At 42.2% G+C, this 15414-nt stretch overlaps 1 protein-coding gene across 2 annotated transcripts in view; it reads right to left on the minus strand.

Annotated features, from left to right (window-relative positions):
• Positions 1-11916, minus strand: part of LOC311127016 (ATP-dependent translocase ABCB1-like) — a 29301-nt gene extending 17385 nt beyond the window's left edge. Inside the window, exons 1-10 of one of the 2 annotated variants that reach the window (XM_084158753.1) lie at positions 11784-11916; positions 11133-11203; positions 10809-10884; positions 7421-7577; positions 5240-5288; positions 4205-4396; positions 2003-2174; positions 1624-1748; positions 798-969; positions 186-299 (exon numbers count right to left, since the gene is read on the minus strand). In XM_084158753.1, the coding sequence (XP_084014879.1) occupies positions 186-299; positions 798-969; positions 1624-1748; positions 2003-2174; positions 4205-4396; positions 5240-5288; positions 7421-7577; positions 10809-10884; positions 11133-11194 (1119 nt within the window). In that variant the 5' untranslated portion in view covers positions 11195-11203; positions 11784-11916. Of the gene's footprint in view, positions 1-185; positions 300-797; positions 970-1623; positions 1749-2002; positions 2175-4204; positions 4397-5239; positions 5289-7420; positions 7578-10808; positions 10885-11132; positions 11204-11698 lie in introns of both variants that reach the window. The other variant, XM_084158752.1, reaches the window with a different exon arrangement.
• Positions 11917-15414: the final 3498 nt, after the last annotated feature.

Genomic DNA, 15414 nt, shown 5'->3' on the forward strand with positions numbered 1-15414 from the left:
TGTAAACTGAAGTCATCGTGAAACATTAACAAGCAATCATGAACCATTAACAAACACACAGTGAACTAAGCACAGTCCATTCTGCTATAACCACAGTGATGCTTTGCTCTGTGTTAACCCTGATCAGCCCAGACTGTGTCGGTGTGTGTGTGTCTTTCTGTGTGAGGAGAGGGTGTGTGTCTCACATTGTCGATGATGTTGTAGACTTTGTGTGCCGCCCCCCGGGCGCTGGCGAAGGCCTGGACATTAGGAGAAGTCTGTCCCATGGCAAATGCCCCGATCAGCACTGTGAAGAACACCTACAGGACACAAATTAACATCAGTAAGTGTGTGTGTGTGTGTGTGTGGACGTGTTTAACTATAGTAAACTAACACAAATTTGACCAACTGACGACATTTTGTTAGTCCCCACAAGGTCAAATACTATTTCTAGTGGGGTTTAGGGTTAAGGTTAGCATTAGTGTTAGGGTTAGAATTAGGTTTAGGGTTAGGAGCTAGGGTTAATTTTAGGGTTAGGAGCTAGGGTTAGGTTTAGGGTTAGGGTTAAGGTTAGGTTTTGGGGTTAAGGTTAGGATTAGGTTTAGGGTTAGGGTTAAGGTTAGGTTTTGGGGTTATGTTTAGGATTAGGGTTAGGTTTAGGGTTAGAGGTTAGAGAAAATAGGATTTTCAATGGGACTGAATTGTGTGACCCACTAGGTTAGTTATAAAAGACTGTGTGTGTGTGTGTGTGTGTGCGTGTGTGTGCGTGTGTGTGCGCATGTGTGCGTGTGTGTGCGCATGTGTGCATGTGTACTCACGGTGAGGACAGTTCCAATGGTGTATTCTCCAGATATGATGAGTGTGCTGCCATACCAGAAGGACAGAGCGTAGGACAGGTAGATCATCAGGAAGGTGAAGCCCATAGCCATGTTAGCAGAGATGGCTTTACGGATCCCCATGTTCATAGCATCCTCCAGGTTCTTCTGGTACCTGTGGTACAAAACACCACACACACACACACACACACACACAGGAATTGAAAGAGAGAGAAAAACACAGAGAGACAGAGAGAATGAGAGAGAGAGACAGAGAAAATGAGAGAGAGATACACAGAGACAGAGAGAATGAGAGAGAGAGAGAGACTCAGAGAGACAGAGATAATGAGAGAGAGAGAGAGACTCAGAGAGATAGAGAGAATGAGAGAGAGACTCAGAGAAACAGAGAGAATGAAAGAGAGACTCAGAGAGACAGAGAATGAGAGAGAGATACACAGAGAGACAGAGCGATTGAGAGAGAGAGAGAGGCTCAGAGAGACAGAGAGAATGAGAGAGAGATACACAGAGACAGAGAGATGGTATACATATGAAAACAAACCACACTAATCCAATTGTCATCTGCACTGATGGTTTTACACAGAGTGGTCTGGACTGGTCTATCCATTTATAGAACAATAACAACTACTGACTCTGCTCAGGCTAATGGTCTTTACAGCAGCAACAAGTCCTTTAGGAACATTATCCTGGTGACCTGTCCGTTGCCTTAGTTACTGCTCCATTAACGTTAGCAAAAAGACTCCATTCTACCCCCCTCTCGCTCTCTCACACACACACACACACACACACACACACACACACACACACACACCTGGTTATCTCCTTCTGTTGTCCACCAAAGGCGAAGACTGTTCTGACAGAAGAGATCACCTCCTCAGCCACGGCTCCAGCTTTAGCATAAGCACCCTGCTCCAGGGACGTGAAGGATGTCAGTACCTAGAGACACACAACGGAGAAAGAGGAGAAAGGGAGTCAAGAGAGGTGTTTGTGTGTGTTTGTGTGTGTTTGTGTTTGTGTGTGTTTGTGTGTGTTTGTGTCTGTGTGTGTTTGTGTCTGTGTGTGTTTGTGCACACTCACGCATGCGTGTATGTGTGTGTGTGTGTGTGTGTGTGCGAGGGCATGTACGTGTGTGTATGTGTGCATGTGTTTGTGCGTGTGTGTGTGTGTGTGTGTGTGTGTGTGAAGCCCACCTTGCTGAATATAAAAGCAGAGAAGCCCAGCACAGGGCTGACAGCCAGGATGACCAGGGTGAGCTTCCATCCTTGGCTGAAGCCGATGATGAAGGCAGCGATGAAGGTGGTGAAGGACTGGATCAACATGCCCACCTTGTCCCCTATCCCCTCGTTGATCTTATAGATGTCACTGTGGAGGGGAGGAAACACAGAATAAAACACACACACACACACACACACACATACACACACACACACACACACACACACATAAACACATACACACATATACACACACATACATACATACATACATACATACATACATACATACATACACACACATACATACACCTACATACACACAGTTGAAGTCAGAGGTTTACATACACTTAGGTTGGAGTCATTAAAACTTGTTTTTCAACCACTCCACAAATTTCTTGATAACAAACTATAGTTTTGGCAAGTCGGTTAAGACATCTACTTTGTAATTTTTCCAACAATTGTTTACAGACAGATTATTTCACTTATAATTCACTGTATCACAATTCCAGTGTGTCAGAAGTTTACATACACTAAGTTGACTGTGCCTTTAAACAGCTTGGTAAATTCCAGAAAATGATGTCATGGCTTTAGAAGCTTCTGATAGGCTAATTGACATCATTTGAGTCAATTGGAGGTGTACCTGTGGATGTATTTCAAGGCCTACCTTCAAACTCCGTGCCTCTTTGCTTGACATCATGGGAAAATCAAAATAATTCAGCCAAGAAAAATTATAGATCTCCACAAGTCTGGTTCATCCTTGGGAGCAATTTCCAAACGCCTGAAGGTACCACGTTCATCTGTACAAACAACAGTACGCAAGTATAAACACCATGGGACCACGCAGCTGTCATACCGCTCAGAAAGGAGACGCGTTCTGTCTCCTAGAGATGAACGTACTTTGGTGCGAAAAGTGCAAATCAATCCCAGAACAATAGCAAAGGACCTTGTGAAGATGCTGGAGGAAACAGGCACAAATGTATCTATATCCACAGTGAAACAAGTCCTATATCGACATAACCTGAAAGGCCGCTCAGCAAGGAAGAAGCCACTGCTCCAAAACCACCATAAAAAAGACAGACTACGGTTTGCAACTGCACATGGGGACAAAGATCGTACTTTTTGGACAAATGTCCTCTGGTCTGATGAAACAAAAATAGAACGGTTTGGCCATAATTACCATCGTTATGTTTGGAGGAAAAAGGGGGTTGCTTGCAAGCCGAAGAACACCATCCCAACCGTGAAGCACGGGGGTAGCACCATCATGCTGTGCGGGTGCTTTGCTGCAGGAGGGACTGGTGCACTTCACAAAATAGATGGCATCATGAGGAAGGAAGATTATGTGGATATATTGAAGCAACATCTCAAGACATCAGTCAGGAAGTTAAAGCTTGGTCGCAAATGGGTCTTCCAAATGGACAATGACCCCAAGCATACTTCCAAAGTTGTGGCAAAATAGCTTAAGGACAACAAAGTCAAGGTATTAGAGTGGCCATCACAAAGCCCTGACCTCAATCCTATAGAAAAGTTGTGGGCAGAACTGAAAAAGCGTGTGCGAGCAAGGAGGCCTACAAACCTGACTCAATTACACCAGCTCTGTCAGGAGGAATGGGCCAAAATTCACCCAACTTATTGTGGGAAGCTTGTGGAAGGCTACCCGAAACGTTTGACCCAAGTTAAACAATTTAAAGGCAATGCTACCAAATACTAATTGAGTGTATGTAAACTTCTGACCCACTGGGAATGTGATGAAAGAAATAAAAGCTGAAAGAAATAATTCTCTCTACTATTATTCTGACATTTCACATTCTTAAAATAAAGTGGTGATCCTAACTGACCTAAGACAGGGAATATTTACTAGGATTAAATGTCAGGAATTGTGAAAAACTGAGTTTAAATGTATTTGGCTAAGGTGTATGTAAACTTCCGACTTCAACTGTACATACACACACATACACTCACATGCAAACACACACATACACACATACACACACACACTCATACGCTCACACACACACACATACACACACATACACACACACACATGTGCACACGCACCATATTTGATTGAACAGGGCTGTTTAAACCCCAAAGCTACATCCAGATGGTATCAATGTAAAAAATTAAATAATAATCACCCTATAAAAGCCAATCTATTCCTATAGGTAGTCTACTCACTCTGTTAGGCGTGTGTTGAGTTCTCCCGTCTCGTTGACGTCGAACCAGCCGATCTCCTGCTGCATGATGCAGTGGAAGAAGAGCTTCCTGAGGCGCTTGACCTGCCTGCCTGCCGCCAGTGTCCAGAAGGCCACCTGCATGTAAGCTGCTACCAACACCACCGCACCCATTATAGAGTAGTAGATAGCATGGCTGGAACACACAGACATACAGCTGGTCAATACACACACATCCGGACACACAACCTTAATGATGGTTTGTAGATAACTGGGACACAGGGGCACAGTTTAGCGAATAATTACTTTGTAAACATGACGGTGACACAGGGCATTACGTGACAGTGCACATACTGTATGTGTGTTTACATTACGCAGGTGAATCTATACGTATTAATCTATACAAAATACCATCCATTATGGAGTAAATAGCAAGGGTACAGAGACACAAAGTCAGAGAGGTAAAGGTGATCTCCTGAATATGCCATTTGGCATTAACATTTATTTTATAGTTAAGTAGCTCCTTATCCTGGACCAGATCTTTAAATTCTGAGGCTCTGTATCCGTTCACATATCTAAAATATGTAAAATCGGCGTATTTCAACTTTCTGTGGTTAAAAATAAAAGAAGGTCCTAAAAAATCCTACCCTATGACATCATTGAGTAGAATTAAAAGTTTTCAAAACCTGCAACGAGTTTCAAGCCAGGGGGAGTGCATTTTCCAGCACCCAGTGTCACCGCGAATCTCATAGTTTGAAAATCACCATTTTGAAAATGTCTTTACTTTTAATGACATAATTTTTAAAGACCTTTCATCTTGTCTTTTTAACCACAGGACATAGAAACACCGTTTGGAATTTCCCTTTAACTATGCAGTTCACTCTGTCTAGGTTCTGAAAATAGATTAAGTCCAAGTTCCCGCGATATACTGTGAGAATTTGCGGACTCATGGATACGGATCCTCAGAAATGAATCCAGTCAAAGATCAGGAGCTACTCCTTTCTTGGTAAAAGGAAATATCATTGAGTCTTAGACTCACCCAGTCATCTCCTCTCCCAGAGTGGTGTTGAAAACAGGGAAAGTGATGTCTAGAGCAGGAAAAGATGTGACAGTTAGACAGTTAAAGTGCAATTCCACCACTTTTCAACCTCATATTCATTATCTCCAGCACCAAACCAGTGTCTACAGAGAGGGAAAAAAGTATTTGATCCCCTGCTGATTTTGTACGTTTGCCCACTTACAAAGACATGATCAGTCTATCATTTTAATAGTAGGTTTATTTGAACAGTGAGAGACAGAATAACAACAACAAAATCCAGAAAAACACATGTAAAAAATGTTATATAAATTGATTTGCATTTTAATGAGGGAAATAAGTATTTGACCCCTCTGCAAAACATGACTTAGTACTTGGTGGCAAAACCCTTGTTGGCAATCACAGAGGTTAGACGTTTCTTGTAGTTGGCCACCAGGTTTGCACACATCTCAGGAGGGATTTTGTTCCACTCCTCTTTGCAGATCTTCTCCAAGTCATTAAGGTTTCGAGGCTGACGTTTGGCAACTTGAACCTTCAGCTCCCTCCACATATTTTCTATGGGATTAAGGTCTGGAGACTGGCTAGGCCACTCCAGGACCTTAATGTGCTTCTTCTTGAGACACTCCTTTGTTGCCTTGGCCGTGTGTTTTGGTTCATTGTCATGCTGGAATACCCATCCACGACCCATTTTCAATGCCCTGGCTGAGGGAAGGAGGTTCTCACCCAAGATTTGACGGTACATGGCCCCGTCCATCGTCCCTTTGATGCAGTGAAGTTGTCCTGTCCCCTTGGCAGAAAAACACCCCCAAAGCATAATGTTTCCACCTCCATGTTTGACGGTGGGGATGGTGTTCTTGGGGTCATAGGCAGCATTCCTCCTCCTCCAAACACGGCGAGTTGAGTTGATGCCAAAGAGCTCGATTTTGGTCTCATCTGACCACAACACTTTCACCCAGTTCTCCTCTGAATCATTCAGATGTTAATTGGCAAACTTCAGACAGGCCTGTATATGTGCTTTCTTGAGCAGGGGGACCTTGCGTGCGCTGCAGGATTTCAGTCCTTCACGGCCTAGTGTGTTAACAATTGTTTTCTTGGTGACTATGGTCCCAGCTGCCTTAAGATCATTGACAAGATCCTCTCGTGTAGTTCTGGGCTGATTCCTCACCGTTCTCATGATAATTGCAACTCCACGAGGTGAGATCTTGCATGGAGCCCCAGGCCAAGGGAGATTGACAGTTATTTTGTTTTTCTTCCATTTGTGAATAATCGCACCAACTGTTGTCACCTTCTCACCAAGCTGCTTGGCGATGGTCTTGTAGCCCATTCCAGCCTTGTGTAGGTCTACAATCCCAGAGCTCTTTGGTCTTGGCCATGGTGGAGAGTTTGGAATCTGATTGATTGATTGCTTCTGTGGACAGGTGTCTTTTATACAGGTAACAAGCTGAGATTAGGAGCACTCCCTTTAAGAGTGTGCTCCTAATCTCAGCTCGTTACCTGTATAAAAGACACCTGGGAGCCAGAAATCTTTCTGATTGAGAGGGGGTCAAATACTTATTTCCCTCATTAAAATGCAAATCAATTTATAACATTTTTGACATGCGTTTTTCTGGATTTTTTTGTTGTTATTCTGTCTCTCACTGTTCAAATAAACCTACCATTAAAATTATAGACTGATCATTTCTTTGTCAGTGGGCAAACTTACAAAATCAGCAGGGGATCAAATACTTTTTTCCCTCACATTTTATATGTGAAAACAGAACGTTTCTATGATCTGTGGTTAAAAAGATAAGAAGAAAGGTCCTAAGAAAAGCTTCTCTGTGACATCACAGTGATTTTCAAAACCTGCAACGAGTTTCTAGCCAGAGGGAGGGTAATTTTCTTGATCCCCACGTCACCGCGAATCTCATAGTGTTTGAAAATCACTGTTTTAAAAATGTTGTGACTTTTGATGATGTTATCAGGTATAACTATTTAACTTTATATTTTTTCTACAAAACGTCATTTTCACGTGTAGACACTGGTATTGTGTTGGAGAAAATGAAAATGAGGTTGAAAAGTGGTGGAGTTGCCCTTTAAGAGTGTGTGTGTGTGTTTGTATGCGTGTGTGTGTGTTTGCGTGCATGCTTGTGTGTGTGTGTGTGTTTGCGTGCATGCTTGTGTGTGTGTGTGTAATGACTGACTCACTGGTGAAGTTATTCTGTGTCTGTATGGAGTCTCTTATGAAGCCGTCAGTCATGTCCCCAAAGACGATACACATGAGAGGAAGGACAGTTCCATTGACAATGGCCATGATGGTCCCCAGCACCATCATCAACCTGTCCCAACCATCAGCAAACCTGAACTATAGCGGGATGGGGGAGGAGGAGCAAGAGTGAGGTGCAGGGTTGGGATATGAGGAAAGTGAGAGATTGGGAAGGAGAGAGAGAAAGGGAGTAAGAATTAAAGAGGGGGAAGGATGAGTGGAGAGGAAAAGGGAGAAAGATGGACAGATGAGCAGAGAGAGAAAGAGAACATATGAAGGTAATAAATACTCTGGGTCAGTGGAGGCTCCTCAGAGGAGGAAGGGTAGGACCAATTTCATACACATTTAAATTGTAAAACATTAAAAAAGTTATCATTTTTAGATAAAAATATACTAAATATAATCACGTCACCAAATAATTGATTAAAACACACTATTTTGCAAAGAAGGGCTACAGTAGCCTCAACAGCACTCTGTAGGGTAGCACCATGTTGTAGCCGGAGGACAGCTAGCTTTCATCCTCCTCTGGGCACATTGACTTCAATACAAAACCTAGGAGGCTCATGGTTCTCACCCCCTTCCATAGACTTACACAGTAATTATGACAACTTCCGGAGGACATCCTCCAGCCTATCAGAGCTCTTTCAGCATGAACTGAAATGTTGTCCACCCAATCAGAGGATCGGATAATTAATCTAGTACTGAAAGCATAAGCTACAGCTAGCTGGCACTGCAGTGCATAAAATGTGTTGAGTAGTTCTCTCAAAGAGAGAGAAAGACAATAGTTGAACTGTTTTGAACAAATTCATTTCTTCCAAAATTAAGGAGAAGCAAGAGAGAAATAGAGAGAGAGTCCTTTTTTTTCACTTTCAGTTTCACTTACTTGGCTAGCAAATGCAGCTAGCTAGTTTAGCCTACTGAAACACCCTGCTCAAATAGAGGGATGCTATGTTAGCTAGCTGGCTATGACTTTCCAACACAACACTGGAACCCTTCCAAGTCAAGGTAAGCTTTTGGTATTACTAATTTATTGCCACCAGGGCCCGCCGGTGTAACTGATTACTGACTGTACACTGTAACGTTACTGCATGATTGTTGCAGGTTTACTAACGCGTTAGTTCTAAAAGCTATGCTGACTATGACGTTACTTTAGCTAATACGGTGACAACGATGTAGGCTGTGTGTAGCGGTTTGGATTGGAAAGGTTTTTTCGCCTGGTCACATACAACTGATGTGTTGTGCATTGAAGCCCACAAGCGAAGGGAAGAGGTGAGAGGAGGAGAGCGCATAGATGCGACAAGGAATACAACGTGGCTGCTATGAAAGTGAACTGTGTTTACGCGTGATCGGGGGTGTATTCATTCCGCTAATTCTGTTGAAAAACATTTCTTAAACGGAAGCAAACGGAACAAAACGGGGATAAATATACCTGAATTTGTCCAATACAAACTACTGTTTGTAATTGTTGGACTAATGATTACACACTATATCAGCTAGATGCGGGCAAGAGTGTGCAAGGCGGTATTGAATGTCACTGTCTGTCCATGTGTCACTGTCTGTGAACTCAAATTTGTCTCTTGACCTGTGTGCACCTACGAGGGAAAATTAGAGTATCATGTAGTAGCCTAAACCTATTTCTGTTACATTGAACTGGGTGAATGGAATATGAATGATTCATCCAATATGCTGTAATAGAAATAAGGCCATGCTCATAAAAAAAAAAATCCTCCCTCATCTTAAACGGCACTAACCACCACTGCTCTGGGTCATTGTGTATGTAGAGCTCCAGTATGTTTCTCCAGTAATAGAGGCTCCTAACCAGAGGAAATTCAACCTTCAGCTATTCTACTGGCTCAGCAGGGGACCAGAGGAAACAGACCACTCCCCAACCCCCCCTATTTCCACACTCATATCTGATCTGGGTTCCAACTTTACAAGCATGCACGCAATTTGCTGCACACGTTCACATGTAGGCACACAGTCACACACACACACCTTCACACAACCCCCCACCCAACCACATACAGTGGGGAGAACAAGTATTTGATACACTGCCGATTTTGCAGGTTTTCCTACTTACAAAGCATGTAGAGGTCTGTAATTTTTAAGCAAGCAGCTTGGTGAGAAGGCAATAACTGTTGGCGCAATTATTAGAAAATGGAAGAAGTTGAAGATGACGGTCAATCACCCTCGGTCTGGGGCTCCATGCAAGATCTCACCTCGTGGGGCATCAATGATCATGAGAAAGGTGAGGGATCAGCCCAGAACTACACGGCAGGACCTGGTCAATGACCTGAAGAGAGCTGGGACCACAGTCTCAAAGAAAACCATTAGTAACACACTACGCCGTCATGGATTAAAATCCTGTAGCGCACGCAAGGTCCCCCTGCTCAAGCCAGCGCATGTCCAGGCCCATCTGAAGTTTGCCAATGACCATCTGGATGATCCAGAGGAGGAATGGGAAGAAGGTAATGTGGTCTGATGAGACAAAAATATAGCTTTTTGGTCTAAACTCGCCGTATTTGGAGGAAGAAGAAGGATGAGTACAACCTCAAGAACACCATCCCAACCGTGAAGCATGGAGGTGGAAACATCATTCTTTGGGGATGCTTTTCTGCAAAGGGGACAGGACGACTGCACCGTATTGAGGGGAGGATGGATGGGGCTATGTATCGCGAGATCTTGGCCAACAACCTCCTTTCCTCAGTAAGAGCATTGAAGATGGGTCGTGGCTGGTTCTTCCAGCATGACAACGACCCGAAACACACAGCCAGGGCAACTAAGGAGTGGCTCCGTAAGAAGCATCTCAAGGTCCTGGAGTGGCCTAGCCAATAGAAAATCTTTGGAGAGAGCTGAAAGTCTGTATTGCCCAGCGACAATCCCGAAACCTGAAGGATCTGGAGAAGGTCTGTATGGAGGAGTGGGCCAAAATCCCTGCTGCAGTGTGTGCAAACCTGGTCAAGACCTACAGGAAACGTATGATCTCTGTAATTGCAAACAAAGGTTTCTGTACCAAATATTAAGTTCTGCTTTTCTGATGTATTAAATACTTATGTCATGCAATAAAATGCAAATTAATTACTTAAAAATCATACAATGTGATTTTCTGGATTCCGTCTCTCACAGTTGAAGTGTACCTATGATAAAAATTACAGACCTCTACATGCTTTGTAAGTAGGAAAACCTGCAAAATCGGCAGTGTATCAAATACTTGTTCTCCCCACTGTATATTCACACACACACCCAAAGAATACCTCTGGGCCCTGATAATAAATACACTACAATGTGTAAAGCTGGAGAGGTATGTGATAGTTGGTCTAGGCTACTCACCAGAGCTATGGCGCCAATCATCGGCATCTTTGGCTCTTTCTCCTTTTCCCCCTTCTTCCCTTCATCTTTATCCTCACTAGAAAAGGCAGAATATGTACAACATCATTTTATAAATCATCTTTATATAATAATCTTTCAATTTTAATAAGGGCAGATAAAGTTATTCAGTTATTGAGTTATTTAACTCAGGGACTAGACTGTAATTCCGATTACAGTATGAAGGAATAATAACACAAATCAATATTATACTGACTATAGAAACAATTGTTGACAAAATACAAATACCCAAAGACAACATTCTCAACATAGCACCTCAATATTTACCCAATGTCTCCGTTTTGCTCAATCTTGGCTTTGGCCACGGCTATCTCATCCTTCTTGCCCATGTCTGGGTGCTATGGCATGTAGGAGACAGACAGACAGGTACAACCGTACAGGTGAGATCGCAAAGACATATAACGGTAAGATATTTAACCGTCCTCAAGAGTCTGGGGAAAGACAAACTTTGACACCTGCAATAAAGTATTTAAGGGGCTAACCCACAGGCTAAACTCAGCACAGGCGTGCGTGCGAATTCATTGTTTAAATGATAACGAACTGGTTGCCTGAGACTGACTCCGGCTCATAACATCTTGACCACATAACTAGAATGAGATTATATTTCTATGGTCTGGACTGGGTAGTAAATTAAGACCCTCAATATGCCCCAGAAGCCAAGTCTACTTCATATTTACCAAGCCTACTTTTGAAATAAATTGTTTTGTAATATAAGCTATAGTCTATACTTTTATTGTAGGGTATTAGAAATAGAAGTTTACATTACAACGTGTAACGGAAGATCCGGTCGAGCGCATTAAAAATACATAATGGTTGTTGTTAGATAAACTCACCGCCTCTTTCCCGCCACCCCGCACAGGACCTTTCTCTTCCCTCGATTCTATTTTTGACACTAGTTGGTCCGCTATCGGTGCTTACCCGCACAGCCCCGGTGCTGTCCTCTCTATCTCTCTCTGCTTCGCTCTGACAATAGAGAAACAAGGGAGGCAGCAGCTCTTCTTACACGGGGTGACATAATTTACTGCCGCATGCCGCCCCTGCTCAAGTCACACCTTCTGATGTCCATCTGTCTGTCCTTGACCTCGACGTCAGGAGCTGCTTTAAGGGAGGCGACAATGACCTGTAGATTGGGTTATGGCTGAGTGTGTGTCTTTGTTATTACATTAGATACAGAACATGGCGGTCTCATGTTGCCGCTATTCGAGAGACCACCACCGCTATTTTTCTATCTCACAACATCATGAACCAACAGTGGGCATCCATATAGCCTATGTCCAATCTCGTATAAAGAATGGAGAGCCTACCAGTTCAGCAAAATGAACATCTTATTGCCTGTTTGATCTATTGATGAACACAGTGTAAACAATGACTAGAAATGATCTAGGCCTAGCCTATAGTAAATGTTTGAGTGACTGTCACACTCTAATGCCCCTTACCCCTTCTTCTGATTGTTCAGCTTTAGGCTCAAACTGTTTCTGTTATTAACTACATTGACAACCCACACTGTAAAAATAAATAAATAAATAAAAAACACCCACAAATCAATTGTTTCAACTAATTATTATTAAGTAACTGGTTCCACAGCCTTTTTTTTGTTTACTCAACTTTTGGGGCTAAGTGTTATCTGAACAAACAAAAATTCAGTCCATTTAAAATTATGTGTTTTCTCAACTTGTTAATTCAACTATAAATGAACATTGATGATTTTATTTTTCCTCCAGACTGATTTAGTGCTTTGTCTTGTTCACTCTGTTCTAATGAGTCCTGGCGGCTTGTGTAGCTTTGTAAAAGGAAAAAGACTCCCACACAGTCATTTACCTCTCTACATGCGTTAATCATTGTCCACATCAGTAATTGGTAGAGGGTTAACATACCCACAGACAGACAGACAGTATGGTGGCCAGTGAGTTGCTCTTCTTGATAAAACCATTACCTTCCCCTTAGAATCTCTCTGGCCTTCCTTGGCCATTGATCAAGCTGGAATGACTGGACATCGGACAAAATATTCAACCATTGAAGGACAATGGAGTAATTTTTTCACTTCTCATCTCTCAATGACAAACTAAACCAGAAAACATTTCTCTACTTTGCTTCCAATCTCCATTGTCCTCCAAGAGTGGCTGAATATTTCTCACATTAAGATCCTCAATTTATGGTTGGACTGCTAGATAATGTCAGTACACGGTGAAGTGACAGTAGACATTTTCCCTGGTGTTGGGCTGGCTAAAAGCGATAAAAGGGGCAGGTGTGTGTTATTGTCCCTGAGTATGTGCATGTCAAAGACCAATTCAGATAACAAATTACTCTGTTATACAACACTCCATAAAACACACACCAGTGTGTGGGCCAAAGGTACAGTTAGTCAGCAGCTTCTCTACGCACGCACGCGCACACACACACACACACAGTTTATACGCTCAGCGACCATAATAAGCTCTCCTTATTCTATCACTTCTTTGTTTTATTGTTGATGTTATGAAGCACATGTTTACCATAAGGTTGAACCTGTAGGCCAATCCAGAGGTTTTAGTCTCTTGGGTTATTTATGTCATATAATCAACTACCACTGTGTTCTCACGTTGAACCATGAAGTGTCACTCATTGACAAGATCCTAATTTTTAAAAAGGGACGTCATACTGTGACATCACTTCTTGGGTTTTCATCACACTCTGACTCAGTAGAAGTGGATGACATAAAGTGATGTCACTTTACATACAGGCACTGGAGTAAGATTAGTTAAAAGGTCTTAAGACAAAAAACATGTTAGGATAGGTTAACTTCCTTGTTGTTGATGTCTTACTATAGGATGAATATATTAAGTATCTAGGTTTGTTCAGTCAATCTAGAGACAGTTCGAGGTTGTGTGTCACAAAAGTGGGTTCAAAATCCTCCCTATCAAAACGTCAGACACCAATCATCCCAAAGACAATATACAATTTTTCTTACTTTTTAACTGCATTGCTGGGAAAGGGCTCGTAAGTAAGCATTTCACAGTAAAGTCTACACCTGTTGTAGTCGGCCCATGTGACAAATACAATTTGATTTGAACAATCTTCTATATATATGAATCATTCACTGAAGCTCCTTCAACTGTTATTGTGGTAGTTCAATAGGTTGAGGTATGCCATTTTACTTACTTTCTGACACTCAGGAAGAGAGATCAGCTCCTACTCTCTTGTTCTGATGTCAATCACAGAGTGAGTGACTACACAGACAGGAGGTCAGAGACAGAAGCTGAGGAATGGAGCGCAAGTCTGTATTCTAGTCTTCAGTGTTCTTCTCAGGCTCAAACCAGTTCTGAGGGACAGGGGAAGAAGAACAGGGTCAGAGATTCTGATTGGTACAGTCTGTTTAACCTTTATTCAACCAGAAAATACCCTTGAGGTTAAAAATCTATTTTGTGAGAAAAAAACGGCAAAACTAGCCTTGAAGTGATTTTTTTTTGGCCCCCAAAGGTTTTTAGCAAAGAAATTACATAATATATACTGTACATTATTTTTTGGGGGGGGATTTTAGTTTTTGGAGAAAGAAATATACAAAAATCACCTGGAATTCAGCTCAAAATGAGTTTGATTTAGGTAATCTGTTCACCTAGTATTTCCATGAATAAAAAGAGACATGTGATCGTGTCTCAATGTAATCAAGGTATTAAATTATTGTTATTTCCAAATACTATCTATTTTTGGGCTTAGTTGTGGTCAACTTTCAGTTTACAAAATATTATAATTATGTTCCGGCCCCCTGACCATCCACTCCGAAAAAAATCGGCCCGCGGCTGAATCTAGTTGCCTACCCCTGCAGTAGGGGCACATCTCGTTTAGTTAGAAAATAGTTAAACCCCTAAAATGAGGCATCTTGTTTCCTCCGAGAAAAAAGTTACAACACAAAACACATCAAAACAGTTTTGATTGGTCTGTCTCAGTAGAGTTGTTGTCTTGGGGTAGTTAAGTAGTCTATTGCACTTCATCAGTAGCCAATAAACACTTTATTCAATATCCATTAATACACTTAAACCTGGGGGTGTCAATCTCATTCCATGGAAGGCCTAGTGTCTGCTGGTTTTTGGTTTTTCCTTTCAATTAAGACCTAGACAACCAGGTGAGGTGAGTTCCTTACTAATTACTGACTTTAATTCATAAATCAAGTACAAAGGAGTGAAAACCCACAGACACTCAGCCCTCCATGGAATAAGTTTGACACATGTGCCTTAAACTCACCAAATGACCCTGTGGCTCTCCTCTGCTATAAATACCATACTGACTATTCCCACCGAGCTTGTGTCAGATCAGTGTCTAGGGCAATTGATGGAAGGGAGGAAGGATGTAGGTATTAGAACAGGGCTGTCGCCTCCATGGCCACTGGGGGTCCCCATCTACCTGAAAACAGACATTTCTATCATTTTTGTATATACATATATTGTATTCTCACATGGGTCAGCCATAGTAGTACAGCTCCCCTGGAACAAATTAGGGTTAAGTGCCTTGCTCAAGGGCACATCAACAGATGTTCACCTTGTCAGCTCAGGTATTTGAACCAGCAACCTTTCAG

Source organism: Coregonus lavaretus (assembly GCF_964263955.1).
Source record: "Coregonus lavaretus genome assembly, chromosome: 3".
Lineage (NCBI taxonomy): Eukaryota > Metazoa > Chordata > Actinopteri > Salmoniformes > Salmonidae > Coregonus > Coregonus lavaretus.